The 22,338-nt window shown below is 40.6% G+C and overlaps 2 protein-coding genes and 1 non-coding gene across 3 annotated transcripts; 2 read left to right on the top strand and 1 right to left on the bottom strand.

Annotated features, from left to right (window-relative positions):
• The first annotated feature begins 2,348 nt into the window (after positions 1-2,348).
• On the top strand, positions 2,349-8,622 carry tex261 (testis expressed 261). The gene is made up of 6 exons (XM_004570715.5): positions 2,349-2,555; positions 5,309-5,388; positions 5,501-5,654; positions 6,736-6,803; positions 6,911-7,013; positions 7,279-8,622. Exons 1-6 carry the CDS (start codon positions 2,486-2,488, stop codon positions 7,392-7,394), a joined length of 591 nt encoding a protein of 196 aa, XP_004570772.1. The 5' UTR covers positions 2,349-2,485; the 3' UTR covers positions 7,395-8,622.
• Positions 7,059-7,131, top strand: trnak-cuu (transfer RNA lysine (anticodon CUU)). The gene has a single exon. It is a non-coding gene; the product is annotated as a tRNA-Lys (tRNA).
• An 894-nt stretch (positions 8,623-9,516) lies between the features above and the next one.
• On the bottom strand, positions 9,517-13,644 carry ankrd53 (ankyrin repeat domain 53). Its single transcript, XM_004570714.5, has 6 exons — positions 13,520-13,644; positions 13,141-13,249; positions 11,495-11,694; positions 11,127-11,291; positions 10,908-11,028; positions 9,517-10,650 (listed from the first exon to the last, which is right to left on the bottom strand). Exons 1-6 carry the CDS (start codon positions 13,579-13,581, stop codon positions 10,093-10,095), a joined length of 1,215 nt encoding a protein of 404 aa, XP_004570771.3. The 5' UTR covers positions 13,582-13,644; the 3' UTR covers positions 9,517-10,092.
• Positions 13,645-22,338: the final 8,694 nt, after the last annotated feature.

Raw genomic sequence — 22,338 nt, 5'->3', positions numbered from 1 at the left:
TCCGACAGCAGTTGCTTGTGTTTGTTTTATTTTCTTGAGGGAATCCGAGGGTCAGGATTATATCGTAAACGAACATTAAATCTTGCATTTCCAGCTAAAGAAAAACAAAGAAAAGCATTTTTCAAATGCCGTTTAACCCAGGTCTATAAAAACCTTGTTGCGTGTCAAAGGAAATGGCACTCTTTCAGCCGTATTTAATAGTCAGCATCATCCCTTTCAGAAACTGGGATTTCAGCTGATCTAAGTGCAGAAAATAGATGGAAAATAGCCCGAGCCATTAAAGAAAACACTTGCGTGAATGTGATTGCCCGCTCCTCTCCCAAGGTGTCTGTCTCTTAAAGCTCGATCCAGCAGAAGAATAGTGGCAGCCATTCATTTGGACACATTAAAGCTGTCGCACCGAGAGCCCAGAGGTGCTGCTGAGATAAGAGCCTCGGGTGATCTGTGTGTGTCCCCCCTGAAAGTTTCTTTAAAATGTAGCAGGCTGCCTTTTGTTTTCTCACCTCCACACAGGTCCTGCATATATATGTGCGCATGCATGCATACATGAATGAATCCATGCACCTTCACACTGTGCTACCTGCCTCCCTGTCTATCTGCGTTTGTTAAAAGCGTTTGAAAAGAGGATGAAATTACTCCCACCTTTGACTTTGACACCATTTTACTGTCTTCACACTGTCTTCATATTATATATTTACTTTATTTAGCTCTGTACCAGAAGGTCTGCCTTTTCACTCTTAATCATGCATTTTTTATTGGTTTATATCTCAGTCTCAGAAGTGTCAGGCTTTGAGACATAGTGTGTACTCGCGTCTTTCTAGCTGTTGAATCCATGCACACAAAAGCTCGTGTCTAAGTGCGAGAGAAAGAAACGAAGCCCTCTGAAAAGGATCCTATAGATACAGATGATATTAAAGATGTGTCATTGACTCACACTGAGGTGAGATTCAAATAATGTAAATTAATTTTCCTCTTAACGTGTTTTTCTTTAACTATAAATGTGCGCTGATTTCCTTGCAATGAGCTCTAATCGTGGCTGCTATTAAACCCACTTCTAAGTCTACGTATCCTGAATCAAATTTAACTGAGCCAGTGGCCCATTCTTCAGAAACGAACACAGAGATCTGGTCTTCTTGGTTAAAACTAATTTTTGTATTCATCAGCTTCCTACAGGGGAGGCTGAAAAACTGCTTTAAGCTGCAGAATAAAATAATTACACAGATATCGTTAATCTAAAGTATATACAATGTGGCTACTTGGGGACCAAGAGAAACGAGGTTTGACGTCCTACTGCTGCTGATGTCTGTGGTTTGTATATTTAATTAACGGTGGAAATACTTAGAGCACACATTTTCCTCACTTTTTCTTACAGATTTCCTGCCATCATGAGCTATAGTAGGAAATATTTTGACTTCATAAGGATACATTTGGTCTTACAGCTGTGGAAGCCTGAAACTGCCATAATTAAACACGAATAAATAAAAAACTAAATAAAGAAGTAAAGAATACCCATTAAATAAATCTGCTTCTATTAAAAGCCTCAAAAATATAAAAATGACTAAATCTACGTTTTAAATAAATTAATACAAGTGAAAATGAAATGTTAATGTCACTAACAGGTGAATTAATGCTAACTGAGATTCTATCTCAGCTGTAACGTGGTTGCTGGTCTGCAGAATGACCAACAATCATGCACACTCACACCTACTCTTAATTTAGAATCACTAGTTGGCATGAGATGCATGTCTGTGGACTGTGGGAGGAAGCCCATGCAGCCCATACAGAGCGTCCAAACCCGACACAGCTGGCTGGCAGGTTTGAACCACTGTACGCTCGTGCTGTGAGGCTGTAGTGCTAACCACTGCACTACTGTAACTGCTTTAATATAAACATTCATATCACATTTTTGGCGCATTTAATGGCATATTTGTTTGTTTTTGACCATGCCAGTACAATTTATCACGATTTTGACCTTTATTAAATAGTAGATGTAGTAATTGTTATTTAGAAAGAAATACTTTTTGACTTGATTTCTTAAAGATTGACTTGAACATTTTTACAAAAATTTTGACTTACTGTATTTTCTTTCACATTTCTAAATTTTTGTGTATTTTTGTGGTTGGCACAAATAGATTTACATGGTGAAATTTAACATATTATCATTAAAATATCTTTGGACATTTGGAGAGGGTGTACCCGGAGACCCCCGTCCCACAAACACACACATAGAGGCACCACCCTTTATATTTTTTTTATTATTAACTCAAAAAACATTATTCCTCTGGCGTTGCATTACTCCTCCCACCACAGGTGGGGCTGTAACTAAACAAGTCAGTCCTTCCGGGCTCTGAGGCCTGGCTTTACGACTCTCCTCAGCTCGTACTGAAACACCAGGGGGAGGAACTTTGACCAGCGCTAGTTAGCTACCAGCTAGCTGCTCTCTCTATTATTTTCTTATTTTGTGTGCTGTTGCATATGCAGAGCAATGTGGTTTATTTATTTACTGAGCTGGCTGTCGCTGCTCATCCAGATATCCTTCGTCACGTTAGCAATAGGTAAGTGCTTGCTGAAATCCCCCTGCAGCTGTTAGCCTAGGTAGCTCATATTTGCCTGCCAATGCTAGCGGATCAAGTCAGCAGATTAAGGTGCGCTAGCGAGTGATAACTGAGCTCCGCTTTGCCAACAGCTATCGACTTAAAACGCAGTAATAAAATATGCATGTAAGCCGTGTTAGTGAACGAAGCAGAGTCCTGAAAGCTACCTACTGGCGTCTGGGCTAGTTAGCTTTAAAGGACAGGAAGTTAAGAGGAAGAGAATTGATTGAAAAAAAAGATATTAGATATTTTGTAATGACTACCTTTTAAATGTTAACAGACAATCTTTATTAGGTAAATGTTCAAATTTTCTTTTTTTTTGGGGGGGGGGGCAGCAGAATCACTTTCTCTTTGTCTTTAACTCCTAATCGATACTAACTGATCAGCCGATTCAGCAGCACAGAGTTCGGCCTCTTTTTGTAATCTGGTGTGAAGACCGACTCCAACTGCAGGATTCATGCTAATCTAACGTGAAGGCTTTAAATTACGCTCATGTATTTCTGTTTACATCAGAGAGGAGGATGTTAGCGCAGGAGAGGAGCAGCCTACATGTACGAAACTTTTAATGAAGGCTTGGCCCAAAGCCAGAGGTCCGTCCATGTAGACTTTTACCTGGCCACGTAACACCTACTGCATGACACGCTCAGTCATGTGACCTGACCTGTCAGCAGATGAGAAAATAAAACAGCAAATATTCATGACGTATATCGTTTTCATTTTCAATGAGACAACTCATGACATGAGTTATCTCATTGTGTCCTCATTTTTTTATAGATCAAATCAAATCACTTTTATTGTCACATCACATGTGCAGGTACATTGGCACAGCACATGTGAGTGAAATTCTTGTGTGCGAGCTTCACAAGCAACAGAGTTGTGCAAAATACAAGAATGTAAACAAGCAAAATACAAGAATGGCTACATCTGAAACTAATAAATATATGTACAATATATAATAGTGCATTTCTGGATGTGTATACTAAATATTTTTCTACGTGTGTGTGTGTGTGTGTGTGTGTGTGTGTACACATATTTTACAAATTAAATAGAGTAAACAATAAATAAAATATATAAAAATATACAGAGTAAGACATGTGCAAAACAGTGGCATTACTGTACAGTATGGAGTGCATAATGTTAAAGTTCCAGTAGTGAAGCTGAGGTGTCTATGACGTGTTCAGCAGTCTGATGGCCTGGTGGAAAAAGCTGTCTCTCAGTCTGCTGGTACGGGACCGGATGCTGCAGAACCTCCTTCCTGATGGAAGCAGTCTGAACAGTTTATGGCTGGGGTGACTGGAGTCCTTGATGATCCTCCCCGCTTTCCTCAGGCAGCGCTTCCTGTAGATGTCTTGGAGGGAGGGAAGCTCACCTCCAATTATCCGTTCAGAGCACCGCACTACTCGCTGGAGAGCTTTGCAGTTGTAGGCGGTGCTGTTGCCATACCAGGTGGTGATGCATCCAGTGAGGATGCTCTCAATGGCACAGCGATAGAAGGTCCTGAGGATGCGGGGGCTCATGCCGAATCTTTTCAATCTCCTGAGAAAGAAGAGGCGCTGTTGCGCCTTCTTCACTGTTTTGTTTGTGTGTACTGACCACGTAAGATCCTCAGCCAGATGTACCCCAAGGAAGTGGAAGCTGCTCACTCTCTCCACAGCAGCGCCGTTGATGGTGATGGGGGTGTGTACTTCTCTGCACCTCCGGAAGTCCACTATCAACTCCTTTGTCTTTGCGACGTTGAGGGTGAGATGGTTGTCTTGACACCAGTGGGTCAGGGCGCTGACCTCCTCCCTGTAAGCCGTCTCATCACTGTTGGTGATAAGACCCACCACTGTAGTGTCGTCCGCAAACTTCACAATGATGTTGGAGTTGTATAGATCAAGGCCAGCGTACGCCAAGCTTAACTGCTTATTAAGTGTTCATTCGTTTTAGAATTATTTGTTTTAATATTTTTGGACAAGTAACAGTGTTTGTTATTACTGTTTAAGGACTATAGTTTGAGTAAGTTTAATTGTGTGTGCAAGCTGCAAACACATGGCCTTCAACACACAAAGCCATTACTCATAACTCAGATGCTTATTCTGATTAATAACGCATAACTTCTTTTAAAAAAAATCATACTTTAGCCAATAGTAGTTTTAGAAAGCTGTTATATTTAGTGAAAGAAGTACAGACATGTTTTATGTCTTGGCTTCTCCCTCACAGGTAGTATCCAGTTCACACATATTGACGAGTCTGATCAATTTACTGTCTGTTTGGCCTTCCTTCCACATGAGCTCAGTAACTGTGGGTCGTGTCAGTGTTGCTCAAATGAACCTACATTATTTGGTCCGTCTTTGTTGCTCTGCCACGGCTGTTCACAGGAGCTAGGTATTGAATGTCGATAAAGCCTTTGCAACAAATCTTGAAAAATGTCACATACTCAGTTTGCCTTCAGTAAATTTTAGCTGCTCAGGTGTTGAATCCTTTCTCCTCGTGGCTCCAAAACCTAAACTGTACCACCTGCTTTCCCTAAATTTGTATGTAAATGTTTTATTTATTTCTTTTTTTAAGCAGAATGATTTGCAGCAAAAGCGACAGAACAAATTTAGCAGTCTATAAAAAAACAAAAAACAAAAACAACCCTAAAAGTAACTGTGTCTTACTCTTTTATTCACACTGACGCCCCTCCCCAAGTCTTCTTCTTTGGTTGCTCATTACCTTTCATTTTCTCTCAGCTGCTGGCCTCTACTACCTGGCTGAACTAATAGAAGAGTACACAGTAGCCACCAGCCGAATAATAAAGTACATGATACTGGTGAGTATTTGGGTGTGACTTAATGATGAGATTGTCTTTAGGTACTTGTTTTAATGATGTGCTGTACATGCAGGTCAACAGTGGTTTTTACGATTTCTGTGGATGTGTCCAGTTCTCTACAGGGGTGCTGGTATGCCTCTATATGTTCGAAGGCTTTCCAATGTTGATGGTGGGAGTCGGTCTCTTCACAAACCTGGTTTATTTCGGACTCCTGCAGACCTTCCCTTACATACTTCTGAGCTCCCCAAACTTCATCCTCTCCTGTGGTAAGTGTAACACACATTTGCCTTGAATTATTTGGTAAAACTAAGCAAATACAATCTGAAAAGGGGGGAAAAGTTAACAAATCAATAAGGATGCTATCTGCTATTAACACTGATCAGCCTGAACTGCTTTAACTGTGTTTTATTGATCATATCATTACCAACCAATATTACACTGGAAAGCCTTGAGTTCTGGTAGTGGCCTCCACTGGCAGGAAAATGTGCTTCACTGCACAGCAAACAAAACAAACAGCCTGAGGTTTTGTTCACAGGGTTGCACTATAAAGCCAGATTAATGGCTTGGTGAGCTGTGTCAAGCTTAAAGAAAAGGTTTTTGTGTCAGAAAAGCGGCTCTCTTTTTCTTGGTTAAATCACCATGGTAACTCATGCGAAATACTGATTCTTGGTTGGAGCAAAATCATGTTCAATTTCAGATTTAAAAATCACCTGGAAGCGCCGCATTTTTACTGTTTCTTTAATTTAGAGCTCGTTTTAAGTGCATTAAAGATTCTCTGTATGATTTAAATAATTAAATTGTTAAGCTGTACTTTTTATCATCATCATTATCATCTACTAATGTCTCTGACTGGAGTAGGTGTCACTCACAGGGATCATTTTGTGCTGATGAAGAGTCACATGACCTGTGAAATGCTCCTTTATAAGTGAGTGCTGAGGGCCTGAAGCAAGCTTAACAGGAGTTTTTATAGCTGCCATTTGTGATAACTGTTGTTGAGCCAGCTAAAGGAAAGAAAGCCTGGTTTTGTTAAACTTCTTGTATAGTACACCCCTCTGGCATCCAGACTCCCCAGATCCAAATCAAATGAAACGTATGCAGCATATCCTGAAACAAGCCCAATCCACTTTAACTTTCCACTACCAACAGCCCCGTGCCAGGACAGGTCAGAGCTGTTTTGGTGAAACAGTATTTTGCAGGAGGTTTTAATATTTTGGCCTGGTTGTTGTGTGCACATCTAGAAGGATAGATTCATTTTCCTTTAGTCCTAATATGGACTTCTTACACATTAAACTGTGAGTCAAATGACAGCGTTTGTCAGTGTAATGAGTGTAAATTTTCTCGCTGCAGTGTTGGTGGTGGTGAACCATTACATGGCCTTCCAGTACTTTGCACAAGAGTATTACCCATTCTCAGAGGTAATGTAATCTCAGATTCACAATACTGTGTACAGTTTTGGATATAGATCTTTTTATATTTCTCTTTCTTGTATAATCATGTGCCATTTATGCTCAACTGGACATAGGTGCTTGCCTACTTCACCATCTGCCTGTGGGTGATCCCCTTTGCCTTCTTTGTGTCGCTGTCAGCAGGAGAAAATGTTCTCCCGTCCACCATGCAGCAAGGAGGTAAGTCTCAATGCTGCCATTGCTTTTAACAGACTTTGCTCATCAGCCCGGCTAGCTCAGTCGGTAGAGCATGAGACTCTTAATCTCAGGGTCGTGGGTTCGAGCCCCACGTTGGGCGCGTTCTTTTTTGCACTTGCTCTTAGTTTCTGAAGTACATTGTAAGTTTTTAAAACCTGTTTCCTGCCTTCTATGTGTCAGTGCAGTCAGAAAACTCATGTTTTAAATGACATTTCCTGTTTCCCCCTCCCCCTTTTTTTTTTTTTAGATGATGTAGTATCTAATTACTTCACCAAGGGCAAACGGGGGAAGAGGTCTGGGATCCTCCTGGTGTTCTCTTTCCTGAAGGAGGCAGTGCTGCCCAGCCGACAGAAAATGTACTGAGGGCTTGAGAGTCTGGGGCGCTGCCTCGGGGGTCAGTGGGGACGTGCGAGTACGTGTTGAAGATCAAAGGGGAAGCAGGAAGGACAGTGGAAATTGTTTCTGGATGGGACTAAAATGACGCTGTGGCCAAATGGGGAAGAAAGGCATGTTAAGAAATAAATAACTTAAAAAAAAGGACGGACCAATGAACAGATCAGAGCTTCCTGCTGGACGAGCCCGGCGAGTTTACCCAGGCCACGTCTGTCTGTCTTTGTCTTTCTGTCTGTACTGACTGCCAGTAACACCCACCAGAGACCTCGTTGTGGGGATCCTATGTGTAGCGTGATGCTTTCATGTCAAGTTGGACTCTTTTTTTTAAAGCTTTAGTAATAAAATATCTACATGTGGGGTTTAAAAAATAACAACCAGAGATAAATACTTGTTTTTCCTTTCTGTCGTACGTGTGTCAAAGGCCTCACACTTCATCTGATTCCATACACGGAGTAGTGTTAAAAATAAGAAGAAATTCTGATGAAGAGGATTTCTTAGATATGAGACAGATCAGAGGTACTTTATGATTCATTCCTGCACTCCAAACTTGGATTTTGGTTTTAAAAAAATGGCATATTAGTTGCTACAGGTCGCCAAACAAACATTTTAATTAGATTACTGGAAATGAAGAAGGACAAACTGTGGAGAAGTCCTGCTCTGTTTTACAAAGTATGACATGGTATAAACAATATCCCGCCTGGCATATAATATCTCAGAAAATGAATTCAGCAAAGGCACTTGTGAAGGTTTACTTTTAACTATTGAAGTGAGCTACGAGGCATGTTTCCTGCACTGGATCTCAGCGCTCATCAGCATTTGGCCACAGAAACGATAAGATTTCATGTGCTTCTACTCATAAACCACCAGCACTACAGCATCCTTTGTTTTGTTTTTGTTTTGGACTGTTTGTAAGAATTTAAACTGACATACCTGACATCAAAGACAAATGTAAACACTTGTAGAGATCAAACTTTTGCAGTGACTTTTTTTAAGCTCACCGCTGTTGGGGAGAAAAGCTGCTCAGTGTGGTATAAAGAGACAAACATTAAAAAGGACAAAATTCCTTTTATCAATTCCCCAGTGTGATTCACTGCAGGCTGATATGCGTGCAGCTGTGTAATTAAAAGAGTTTAGTGAAATAACTTTGGATTAAATGGTTATTTTTTACAGGCTGAAATAAAGGGAACAGAAACACTTACTGATGTTTATTATTTACAGTTAAATCAGGTTATAGCTTCCAGTCTGTTACGTTGTATTTGCACCGTGATGGATTTTCTAACTGCTGTCACGCCCCGACCTGTCAAGTGTGTGTCGGGGCAGATGGCTTTCTTATTTAGATCCCATGTGGCCTAGATCACAGAGTACACCCGGTTGATGCTAGTGTGCACTTTGACCCCCATCAAGGTGTGAAGTGCTCCATGAATTCAAAGGAAGGAGGAGAAAAAATAATGCATGCAGACACACACACACACACACACACACACACACACACAAAAGCCTTCAGCTGACAGGCCACAGCTCAGAGTTCACACTCTAATGCTGTTGACAAGCCCTCACCTGGATCCCGATTCACTTCCCTGGGGGATATGAGTGAGAGTGCAGGGATACACCTGTGACAGGCGACCCAGTTCACGGAGGTTTTCTCACCTTTCGTTCACCCCTCTGTTCACCCCGCATTTATAAGTTCAGCTTCAGGAGCGGATGGCATTTTTAATTTTTGTCACTTGCAGCTGAGGTTGTGGTGCAGGTGGAAGAGTGGGTTGGCCACCAATCACAGGTTCAATCCCCCCGGCCCTTCCCACACAGAGTATCTCCTGATATATGCTGTGGGTGTGAATGATGATGGTTGCTGGCATTTATTGGAAACTCTCAGGTTTAAAAAGTAGACAGGATAAAGAACATTTAACACTCCGGGATGCCTGGATATTCTCAAAGACAAGGTTCAGTTTTGTGCCTGCTGAAGCTCTTGAAGATCAGCAACGTATCCGTTTTCCCAAATGCTTTTCAATTTCGGGGGGTTGTTTCCGACCAGGGCCCAAAGATTACTAGACACTTTAAATAGTTTCAAAATAAAAAAAATAGCAACAACAGCTTTATGTACGACCTTTTATTGATATTTTTAACTTGATTTAAAAACTATTAAAAGGGACCTTATATCTTTCAAGTTATGAGTACATATACAGGTAATCCCCTGGAGCAAACGCTCATGTTTCAGAGAATTTCTTTCTGCTCATGCCTCAGTGTGATGTTAATGGGATCAGATATTCCTAATCTAGTCATCTCAGTTACATCCATCTGGTTCTGTCTAAATCTGCTGACGAGGGGCTGCCAATCAGAAGAATGGTGTCCTTAAATGGAGAGGAGCTGAGAACGGCTTGTTTCAGACATGATGATCTGAGGTGCTGCACTAATGTTTAGTATAAGGATTATTATGATCTATGAGTCATGCAAAGCTACCCTAGTAGAGTTCAAGAATGAAAAAATATGAAGCTGAAAATGAGCTTAATAGTTCCACTAAATGTTTTTTCACGTATGTTGATGTCAAATGTTTCCATTTGAAAAAGCTATTTGACAAACTCTAAACATAGTGACACTCAAGCTTTTAATGCATTTCTTCGGAGCCTGTTCCCAGTTTCAGGTTAAATCTCTTCAGCCAAGACTGGGAAAGTCAGTACTGTCTAAACTCCAGCACCTCAACCAGACACATGGCCACCTCTGTCCAGGGGGAGGTGTTGTGCTCCTGAGGGCATCCTTGATGCTTGACCTCCACCATGTTCTGTGACTCAAAGTCCTGTGGCCAGGTGATCCTGGAAGGGAAGGCTCTGGGAAACAACACCCTCTCAAGGACATCCAGAGGCAGGTTAGGAGCGGGGCGAGGCGTGCTGTCCCACCTGGTGGTGTACTGAAGTTGCCTGCTGGAGCTGTCCCTCCAAATGGTGACGCTGTCACGGAGGTCGGGTTCTGCGAGGGGTTTCTTTGGCTGGAGGCCTGTGAAGATGCTCCATGGTTTGAAGGGTGGCTTAGGAAGGGTGTTCCTGTCCTCTTTAATGCCTTCAGGCTGCTGCTCCTCACAGTGGGCCTTTGCATGCTTTGACTCACAGTTGCTCTGATCTGCTAAGAAGCACTTGGTGTGATACTTGCTCACCTGCTCCCTGAGGGAGAAATCCTTCAGGAGGGCCACGCCTTTCTTCTTTGCCCACTCAGCCACCTTTTCATCAGTGAGTGTCTAATGATGGAGGGAGAAAGTGCAAACAGCATAAGAAAGCTGTTCATAAAAACCTTGACTCTACTATAATAAAGCCCCCATTTACACTGCAGAGGCCTTCCTGCCTCACGGGAGCCGCGGTTTTATACTTTATGAGCCAGTTTAAGACAAGGCGTTGATAATGTATGTGTATATTCTTTATATTTAAAGAGTATACACATACACATAATATTCTATTTAACTTTCCATGTCATATAAACAAACTCCTATAAACTAACCTTTCTGGTGAGATTATTCTGTTTGGCCATGCCCACAAGATCAGTGTATAAGGCCTGAACCAGCACTCTCTCCTTTCTTTCTTTCTCTTTATTCACATGCCACATACAGCTCTTCAGATACCTGCCCACACACACACACAAACAAGAGATTTGTTTAAAGGAAGTAGCTGTTTCAACTACAACAGTTTAAACTTTTATTTTGGTGTGAGCTTGCTCTACCTCGCTACCTTCCTGTGGCACCAGATGCAGGCTAAGTCCAGAGGTGTCTGCCCCAAGCTGTCCTTGGCCAAAACATCTGCTCCGGCCTTCACGAGGATCTCTGCACAGTCGAGAAAGCCCTCAGAGGCGGCCAGGTGCAACGGGGTCTGCCCCAAGTCTGTGGTGCTGGTTTGAAACACCCCCCAAAAAACCTCAGCTTTATTTATTATCATCACCATCATAATTATCATCATTGCAATCATTATCTCTTTTAAAAAGCATTTCTTTGGTAATTTGAATGTTGTGTATGCAGCCGCTGAGCGTGAACAATTTCATATTTCTAAAATAACCCAAAATAGAAAATACAGCTGCCTGCGCAGCCTTCTTACGCATTAACGTCGGCGTCGTGCTCCAGCAGGTATCTGAGACAGGCGCAGGTTCTGGGGAAGCTCTTGTAGGACAGGACCATGTGGAGGGGCCGGCGACCTTGGGAATCACTGCTGTTGATCCACTGTTGCCTGAACTTCACCAGGAGCTGAACATCACCCAACTCGCCATAAAGGCAGGCCACGTGGAGCGGCGGCAGACTCTGGAAGATAACGTTTCTACTCTTAGGTCTTTTTTATTTTAATTTATTTTTTTTACAGAGGACGATTTGATGTCACTGCAGAAAAACGAAAAGGTGTAATTAAGAATATTAATAACAGATATTTCAGTTTAGATATTTCAAGTTCAGGGTCCTTGGCCTGAACAAAATTAAAAATGACGTGATTTTCTTTGCCTGTTTCATCATAGGCAGTGATGTATTTGGAAAATAATGTTTGTACATTTTCTCAAAAATGTTTTAAATCCCAAGAGTATCATTATCGTTGTTAAGATAGTTTAGGAATAAGTGTATAAGTGGGTAAAAATGATAATCTGATACCTTTTTGTGCAAATGTTTAAGAAAAGACAAAATGTTACAGTTTTGCTAATGATATCTTGGTCACAGCTCATTTTTATATACACAAAGCCATGTTTTTCAGTTCCTCCAATTGTTGTGACAAATTGAAAATCTTCTTTCAGTCCCTTAAAAAGACAAACTTCTGACTTTTCAAAATCAGCAGTTCTAATACTTTGGTCCTAGGAGTCAACAACTAGCTAGCAGACACCAGCTAGCAAGAACTTCTGAGCTGTTCCAGCTGGCTGATTTGGGTAGCTGATTAGCCAGCTGCTGAGCATGGACAAAAGTTTGAATGAGTCCACATCATCTGATCCAAACCAGATAAATGGTTGTTAGGATTATGAGGAGGTTCTTGGAAGATTTTCTCCCCTGTAAGGGGGTTCCCAAAAGTCTGAGAACCACTGCTCTAAATCACTTACAATTGCTAGTGATTCACCTTAAGTGTTAATTCTATTTATATTTTAGTTTTCTTTTCAAATATATGAATGTCTTTTAGAAATTTGTAATATCCCCCCACACACTGATTTCTCTCAGCTGTTCTGAATTACCTTTCAGTGTGTTTATTGGCTTGATAGGTTTTTTTTTTAAATTCCTTTTAACTATTCTGTGTAAGGTGATCACGAGTGTTTTGAAATCAACACGTTATCACTCCCAAAACGTAACATTTTAGGCTAGGTGACAAATCGTCAACATTTTTCGCTTTAGGGTACCCAACACGTTCCTAAATGACAACATCAGAAAAAAGAGAACACATGAGAACCGTTTGGACTCAAACTACACATGTTCGTTCATTTTCTTAAAATCGCCTTGGAAAACACTGTTTTACGTCCTTTAACTGCTGGTTAATGTTAGGAATGACGTGACAAAACGTCGGTATGCTACGCCCCGTGAGTGAGAACGGGCTGTTTGAAATATGCCTAAATAACAAAATCTGTTATCATTACTATTAATAATAATGCCTATGTTTTATTTATTTTTCCACAGGATGTTGTAATGTAGAGGCTACTACTGCTTTTCTTATTTTTCTTATGCACAAAAGTGGTCTAAAGATTTTTGAAAATCCTAATGTTGATCAGCTGTTAATAACTTTACCTGTTGGTGCAGGGAGAGCTGGTTCTCATTTAAATCACACTTCTCCGGGTTCCCAGGAGCCACAGCTGGGAACATCTGCCTGCTCAGCGCATCATAATGGGACTGTTTCCTGCAAGATTAATCCACGCAGAAAAAATGCTGTGAGAAGTAAGCCGTGAAACCTCAAAACATCCGAGAGATTTAAGCTACATATTTCCTTACATATCCCCCCTTTTAAAGTTGCTATTAGCCTGCTCTTACAAGATATAGTTTTCTATTAAAACGCTCATTACAACGTTTAAAGCGGCTGTTTTGACCAACCCACGGTGTAAATTTACACTTTAAGTGCATATGCACTGAAAAACAGCACCCAGGCTTTCAGTATTAACAAAGTTTTTACCCTTTTTTACATCTTCCACGTCTCCGTTTTCCGGGCTTGTTGACAGGTTCCATGGTTGCCATGGAACTGTAACCGGGAAACTAACCCCGCTTTACGACATCCGGCACAAGAAGGAGAGAAAGCGATGAATTGTTATTTCCGGTTACAATATGTGTTAAATTATTATTATTAAAACTGTAGACAGTGTTTTTCAACCGATTTAAAGATCTGATGTCACGCGCTGTTCGACACGTGATTTGTATTCAGACCAACGAGTGTATAAAAGTTTTCTACAGTCATTGGTCATTCAAACATTTTAACCCCAAAAACAGGGGCGACAAACATATGTCCCCAGGATCGGCTTTGGAACAAGTGAGCGCATAAATTCTGGACTTTTAACTATATTTTCCCACTGAAAAAGACCTCTCCCATTCCCATTAAGTAACACTTAAACAATAGAAAATACAGAAAATGTCTGTTGTTTTTTTTTCATTATCAACAATAGAAATTTCTTTTATACAATGAGACAGTAGGCTACAGTACAAAAACAACAACAAAGAATTTAAGAGAAGAAAAGTAGTACATTTTCTATGAATTCAAGTATTTTTGTTTTATAATTACAGGACAGTCTGGGCAATGAGATACCTGAACTTTTTCTTTAAGTTTAGACTTTTATGTCCTACAGTTTAAGCCCAAACAGTCACACTGACTTATTTCTTCATTTGCCGGAGCAGATTTTTTGTATGATGTAGAAGAGCTGGCACATACTGTTTAACTTGCTATTCTTTTTCATCTCTTGAGATATCTCAGGATATCATGTTTGCAATTTAACTTCTTTGCACTGACAGAAGGAGGAGATTCACTGGTGTGGCCCACAATGTAAAACGAGTTTGATACCTTTGCTTTAGACATTAGATACATTCAAGCAAATAATATTTTCCTCCATATAATGCAATAGAGGTGGCAAACATTAAGCACTACTATCTTAACATTATAAATAAATTCCATTCTCATTTTTATCACAATAAAAGCATGTGAATTAAACACATAAAACCATTTTCAAACTTATTTGAAGTTTATTCTATTAACTGGGCAACAGCTAGTTAACATGCACATCAGAGAGTGATAGTAAATCATTTTGTGATAGCAATACTGGCCAATGTTTTCATTCCCTGCCTATGGTCCACACATTGTGCAGGCCTGGTCGTTCTCCTTCTCATATCTACACGATATACTTGCTCTTTTATCTTTTCAATAAAACTGAAATTAAAAGTCATTTCTATCACATTTGATAGCACGAGTTATGTCTGAGTGTAATAGCTTGTGACAGATAAAGGTAGATCAGTGGTTGTATGCATGGCAGAGGCGCACTTCTACCCTCTCACGCAGAGTCCACAGCTCTCTCCTCATATATCCCTGGTGTGCTCATATTGATAGTTCATTACGGGTCCCTGCTGGCTCTTGGCCTTAGCAAAGTAGATCAATCTTGCTCGTGCTGCGCAGGCCACATGTGAGGCCGATATAAATTAAACAGTTACTTTATGGTCTCCATATCTCTGTGGCAGCAGGCCTCTCTGATCACAGCTACTGACCAAAGTGAATGTGACGGAGTGCAACTCAGTAGACAGATACAGTATGTGCAGAGGAGGGAGAGTGGACACACTGGACAAAGGATGCTGAAGATGGAGCTGCCAGGCAAGAAGAAAAGAAGTGAGGGCAGATATGCTGAAGGGTTGGTGTGACACAGATAGGGTGAGATGGAGGGAGATAATAAACTGCGGAGATCCCTAAAGTGAGCAGCTGGAATAAAAATAAGATACAGATGTCACTAAGAACTCTGTGCCGTGTCAGAAATACTGAAGTGAGTTAACAATTTCTGGAGCAAATTAGAAACACAAGCATGTAAATACAAGAAAAAGACTAAAACCAGTGGTGCATTAATTTTAACATTATAGAGTAGATTTCTTCTTCTTTCAGGATCTCCATTATACCCTGTCCCTGACATCCTCCTCTGACACACCAACCCTTTGCACGTTCCCTTTCACTGCATCCATGAATCTTCTCTGTGGTCTTTCTCTCTTCCTCCTGCATAGCGGCTCAATTTTCAACATCCTTTGTCCACTATATACAATATAATACAATACAAGACAAATTTATTTATATAGCACGTTTAAAACCAGGGGTACACAAAGTGCTTCACAAAGCAATAGACAATAAATGATTACATTGAGCAATGAAAAATTAAAAACACAGTAAACTGAAGGATAACAAAAACTAATTAGTGAGTAGAGATAAGGAGAATATATAATAATCTAGGGAAAGATGCAGCAATTAAGAAACGGAGACAATTAACACTATAACCACTGTCCCTCCTCTACACATGTCCAAAAGAAGTCGTTTTTAGACAGCAGGGAGGTCAACAAGAAAGGAAAAAGGTACATCAGGTTTTGACTGATGATCAATACATTTGAGGACTTTTATTGTTTAGTTTGGTTCTTTTCATTAGACTTCTTAACAGTAAGATAGAAAAAAATAGTGGATTAACATAACCTGGAAACAGAAAACTTATAAAGCAGCTCACAGAACATCAAGAAAGACCTCTGGGATTACTGGGTAACAGGATGCCACGGTTGCAACAAGTCAGTTTGTGAAATTTCTTGCCTCATAGATATTCAATAATCAACTCTAAGTGGTATTATTGTAAAGTGGAAGTGTTTATGAACCACAGCAACTCATCCAAAAAGGGTAAAGTTACAGAGTGGGGCCACTGAGTGCTGAGCTGCAGTCACAGATCATAAGAATTATCATCAGCATGAAAACTGTGCACCGGGAGCTTCATGGCATGAGCTTCAACAGCTGAGCAGTTCCTGTAGGTGTAATCTGTGGGTGGTCCAGAAGATTTGTCCTTACAGTGTATAAATATATGAAAAAACAATATAAATCATGTTGTTTTTATGTTGTTATTTAGGGTACAGTGCAGTGTTCATTATGCTGAAACAAATTAACCTAAAATAACTAACACAACAAACTAAACATGCACAGCAAAAATTAGCTTGGTGTGAAATCTTAAACTCTACGGTTGTGCAAAGAGTGTGGATGAATATTACCTAATTATACTGTCGTTATATAATAACAGTTTTTATTATTATATAATTGGTATGTAAATATAATTATTTAAGTCACACAAATACACTTCTTTCAGAGCTTTTCCCCTCACATAATGATAAAAACATCATGAAAAATCACAAGTACGTAACTTAACTAGCTTAAACCCATTTTTATTGACCCTTTTTCACATTTGTGACTCCTCCTTTCACTCTTTCGTTCTCTGTTAAAGCGATCAAGGTCCGGTGAAGGGTCAAGGACGAGCCACCACCCGCTTGTCTTCCCCCCCCCCCCGAGGTGCTTTTTGCCTTTGTCACAACATGTCCTTGAAGCTTTCAGCTACTTTGGTGAGGTAGGTTTGGGTGTACAGAAACAGTGAGTATATGTGAACCTTGCGTGCGTGCGTGTTAATGTATGAACAGTCTTTGTGTGTGTGCACGCAAGCATGTGCCGATTAACAGTAAGAGAGCAGCACAGCCCCCCTGTGGCTTCAGCGGCTTCCTCTGACCTCGGTCACGTGCCGTGGAGGTTGAGTGGAAACTTTAGTGTAGAGCTCTTTCATGTTTGACTTTCAGCACAAGTCCCTGGACAGTGACCCCCAGCATGACCATTTCCTTTTGACAGCTGAGTGTGTGTTTGTTATGTGCTGTCAAATTCTCTCTGTGTGCCCAGTAAAATAGCTATGTTTCTCTCTTTAACGTTGTAAGGTCTTGACCTTACTGTGTTGTGTTTGCCCTCAAATGACTAAACAAATTTAAGCTGAACTGAATGAAATGCTCTCCCCCACAAAAAAATCATAAGAGCTTTCTGACATATGATGGTCTGGACATTAAGTTACAGATTAGTTTCTTACTCTAAGTTCAAAGGTCAGTTAAATATACTCTCCGATCTTCGTAAATGCTCACCGAATTTAAAATAGTGCAACGAAACCTGTGAATGCATGCGTGCAGCCGGTGCAGTGGAGATTAGCACTGGGCTGATTATAGCCATGTAAACCTGCTTAGGGTGAGGATGAAAATTAGATCACATCCCAACAGCCTCGCAGCTGGCTCTCCCATTGGTTTGTTACATCATCCATTCACAACCCATCTGTTTTTCTTGGTTTCACAATACAAGCTCCTTTTTGGCTAGTGGCACTGGCTATTGGAAATGGAAGAAAAACGCTCACTTAACTTTTTTCTTTTTATATATATATATATATATATATATATATAAAAAAAAGATACATTTTTTAAATGGTAGATAGTGCAAGCTGGCTGAAATGATTGGCAGACTGTTAATGTGATTACAGCTAAGTGGGTGTGAAAAATGTTGATTTAGTTCTAAAATGATGAGCGCTACAGTGTTATTTATAAATGTAGTTTTTAAAGGTACTGTGTTTAAAATGTCACCACTAGATGTCAGTATATTGCACATTGCAGTCCACTAAGTTCTGTTTTCTTTCCCCTCCCAATTTAAGTGCATTCTAGCTATGATGTAATGAATATAGCTGTGTTTACCTCAGCTGTCAATATGCGGGGTGGTATGTCCGGAGGAGGCTGTAAAACATTGTGAAAGGAGTCGAATTCAAGTCATGGAGTGAGTGACACTTACTTATGTCCAATGACAGTGATGGACAGTGTTCAGGATGATGGAACTTTCCCGTTGGTAAGCACTGCTGTTAGCCTGAGTTAGCTGCTGTTACTAGGCATTAGTGAAACTTTCTTTAAAGTGGATCTAAGTTTGTTGGACTTAGATGAAACAAACTTGGATCTGAATCCAACTTGGATCCAAGTCATATCAGAGTGTATTCACAAGCTTAGTGAATAAAGTGAGGATGTAATATAACTGTTTATCAGAGGGAAAGTGTGATTTTTAGGACACTCAAGCTAAACAATAGCTGGCACAATATCAGGTTATAATTAGCTGTTGTTGTTTAGCCAGTTGTCTGGAGATGGTTAAGATGGGTGGCACGTTTAATCTGTTGACAATAAGTAATTGGGATAATATCAGGAATTAATATGCATGTTTTTTTTATAATGTATTTTTATTAGTTTTTCTGTTTTCACAAATAATACATAATTACATAACATAATAAAGTGTACAATTCAGAACCAAAAATAAATAAATAAACAAAAACAAAAACAAACAGACTGATAATTAAGCACTGAACACCAGCTCAGTTCCATCTAAAAAAATAAAAAAATAAATGAATAAAGAGAGAATACAATACAGTACAATACCTGTGGTCCCAGTAGTACGTTGCAGTTTGAACACTCAAGAGAATCCTTGTAACATAATATTAGAAACGTCAGGTTCCACATAATTCAAGTATGGTTCCCACACCTTAAAGAATTGATCTGTTTTAGAGTGCAGTACACATGTAAGATATTCCAATGGCACTAATTAATATGCATGTTAATGCACGTGCAGTTCAGGAGGTGAGGCTTGAGGAAGAAGAGAATGAAGCCAGTCTTATTATCTCTTTCCTTTCCATTTTTGCTTCCTTTGGTGAAGGCGACCCCTTCTCAAATAATAAAACCTTAATATCTTGAATCTGAACGGTCAGGCAGAAATTAAACTGCACTTGAACACCTACGATCTCTTCTCTTTCACCTTTGAACTACTATGTATGTGATTGGTCTTTAGCGACAAACATAAAACACAATTATGTAGAACGTAAATGTCCGACTATGTATTTTTAATACATATAAAGGTACCCCAATTTTTTTAATGGATTCTTTCTGAAAACACATCAATTTGTTGAAAGATGTAATTATACACTAATTAATGGATATTAATATATTTTCCTTCTTTTTAATAAATAATCTCAAAAAACCAGCTGACCATACTATGTACAATAATACTGACTGATTATAAATAGAAAAAAATTAGTAGACAGATGTAGAAAACACTTAGTAACAGTTCAAAAAAAGCAATGAAGTGGAGAAGTGAACAAGAGAGGAACTGAGCAACAGAGAGGAGAGAGTCCTGAGGAGTTAAGAAGTTATAAAGTGACAATGTGGAAAAGAAAGAGAGAACATAGAGAGAGAAGTAGGAGTTGAGCCAGCACACCCTCAATGTGCCTTCATATTTGATGAGCCCTCTTACAAGGACCCTGTGCCCCTGGGGCTTCCAAACTCTGCTTGTGTAAGTGCGCTGATGCCCTCACTTTACTCCTTCTCTTCCTCTCTTATCCCCTCCTCTTTTTGCTGGCTCTCCTCCCTCTTTTGGCTTCCCTGTCTTTCTGCCTCTTAATCCTCTGCTTAGCTCCTCCTTTTCTCGCCTTCCCCCCTTCTCCCCCCTCCACTCCTCCTCTCTTTCTGAGCCTCGTGCTCAGCCAGGCGGCAGTGTGCTAATGCACCATGGCACATTCTGCAGCTTCGAGTCACAATGCGACCAGGCTTTATGCAGTGACCGCACAGCGACCTCCCTCAGCATCGCTGCAGGCACTGTGCTGTGCCAGGGCCTGTTTAAGGTGAGGATGGAGGCGATGGGTGGAGGTTTAGAGAAGGAGAGAAGAGAGAAGAGTATGGAAAAGAGATGAGGTGCGAGTAAGCAGGATTCTGCTTCTCACAGGTATCACCTCAGATGAAAGTAAGATTAATTAGCTGAAAATGGCTGAAATATCCTGAGCCAAGCGCGTATGCAGTTGTAGCACATAGTTCCTTACTTTTCACCCAGAAGACCCACTGGAGTCACTGGATATTAACCCTGATAAGGATAAGTGGCAGAGAATGGATAGATAGCTTATTATTTAATATCTCATTTATTTTTATGTTTCTCTTGCTGCTGCAACAGAAATCTGTTTTCTTTCTTTCTTCTTTGCCTTGGTCAGGTCATGTTCTTTTGTCCCCGAGGTCCCGACAGCTTCCTGCCATCACACCTTCCCATGATCCTGAGTTTTTTTCCCACATCCCTCAGACACGTTCTTCTCAGTCCTCACAGCTCAGCAGAAACAACCAGAGGGAAGGAGAGAGATAAAAGGACTTTGATAGTGAGAAAAGGAGTGGTGAGACCTTAAAGGTCAATATTATGAGGGTGGGTGTGGAGCGCAGGAAGAGAGACAGCAGGAGGGAAATTTATAATTTTTGTACGTAAGGGAATTCAAATATTTCACGGTAAACTTGTCCTGTTTTATTTATTTGTTGCTCGTGAATATTCTCAATATTGATGGGGAGTATGTCCATCTTTATAATTGCTCTGCCATAGACAGTATTACTGAGTGTTGAAGCTCTACTTCATTTCTCCACGAGTTTCTTTTTGAATAAAAATGATCGTAATGGAGCTACTCTGATTACAGAAAGCTAGTTATATAATGAAGAAGGGCATATATTTTTAAACAGTACAGAATTTACAGTAATTTTCTGTAAATCTGCAGGTTTATTTAGTTATTTGATTAAAAAAACACATTTCCTGTGTTACGAAATCAGTTTCACCCCGGTTCTTTTTATTCCTCGGGCATCCAGAGACGGCACCGGACGCAGTAGTCATTTTCACAAAAACCTTTATTCATCTTCATTTAAGCATGCATCTTCTAGAAGGGGAGATGTGCCAGGCCGGTGTCCCTCTGCAAATCTTCACTCCTTTGTTTGTTACAGTCAGCTTTATAGAAGCGACCTTATCATAAAACCCCCATGGTGTGCTGCAAACTCTGTGTCTGTGTGTGTGCGCGTACCCGTGTGTCTGTGTGAGTGCACTCACACCTGTGAGATGTACTTCAGTACTCTTATAACACTCTTGTTCAGCAGATTAGTTTCTAAGTAAACTGTCTGCTAGTTTCAGGTCAGACAACGTTGTTAAAGAAGTTTCATCAAAAATCATCTTCAGTTCATAAACTGAAGATGATGAAGAATTACACATCAGTATACATCAACAAAGAAGTGTTTTCATGGCCATTAGAATAGTTTTCAGGTTTTCCAAGTGGTAGCTGCATAGTGTAACAGCAGTCTGGCGAGGAAGGAGCGGCTAGCCGGTCCAGCGGGCATGTGGTGTGGAGGTTAGCCGGATAACACGGAACCAGTCGGTTAAATCCAATAACAGACCTTTATTCGCCGTCAGCAACATTACACTTTATAAGCCAGGTCTCCTCGGCTGTACTCGTCCGAACCTACATGCGCGGGGATTGGTACCACCAGCGCCAGCTTGTCACAACAGTAAGTAAGGTGCTTTCTTGGAGCATGGAACATGAGCAGCATGAAATGGCTGCCGCTAACAACTCACACACCCACTAGGAGACCCCCACAGCTACTACAATAGTTGGGCAACCCCCCCTAGTGGTGCTATAACCCAAAAGGTTTGTTACATCACCCCCCCGGCAATTCGCAGGCTGTCCTCAGCCGGACCCAGGTGACCCTCCTCCCGCTACCCTTCTTCACTATACATAGTTACATTAGGTACTAAGCAGGTTGTGGAGGAATTGTTAGACACCCTTACCTTATAGCATTGGTACAGTCAATAAACAAAATTAGTGCTTGAAGCAAACAATATAGAACATGCAGTATTACTGCCAATCCATCTTCCAGAGATGGTCATAGACAAGGGAAACAGTCAGACATACAACACAACCGGTCACTCAAATCAGTATAACAGAAAACCAAACAAAGGCTCTCACGGGCCACGATTACCAGGGCTCAGTGGAACAGAACAAGTATTCACCCCTTATGAACAGAACAATTACAGCATGTACATGTATGAAACCAACCCTCAGTCAACATTGAGTCTGTCCGTATGATGACGGTTAGTCCACCTGGTAG

The sequence above is a fragment of the Maylandia zebra genome, linkage group LG3, assembly GCF_041146795.1.
Source record: "Maylandia zebra isolate NMK-2024a linkage group LG3, Mzebra_GT3a, whole genome shotgun sequence".
NCBI classification, from domain to species: Eukaryota; Metazoa; Chordata; class Actinopteri; order Cichliformes; family Cichlidae; genus Maylandia; species Maylandia zebra.
The sequence above is the reverse complement of the archived record's forward strand: the minus strand, read 5'-3'. Positions and strand labels throughout refer to the sequence as shown.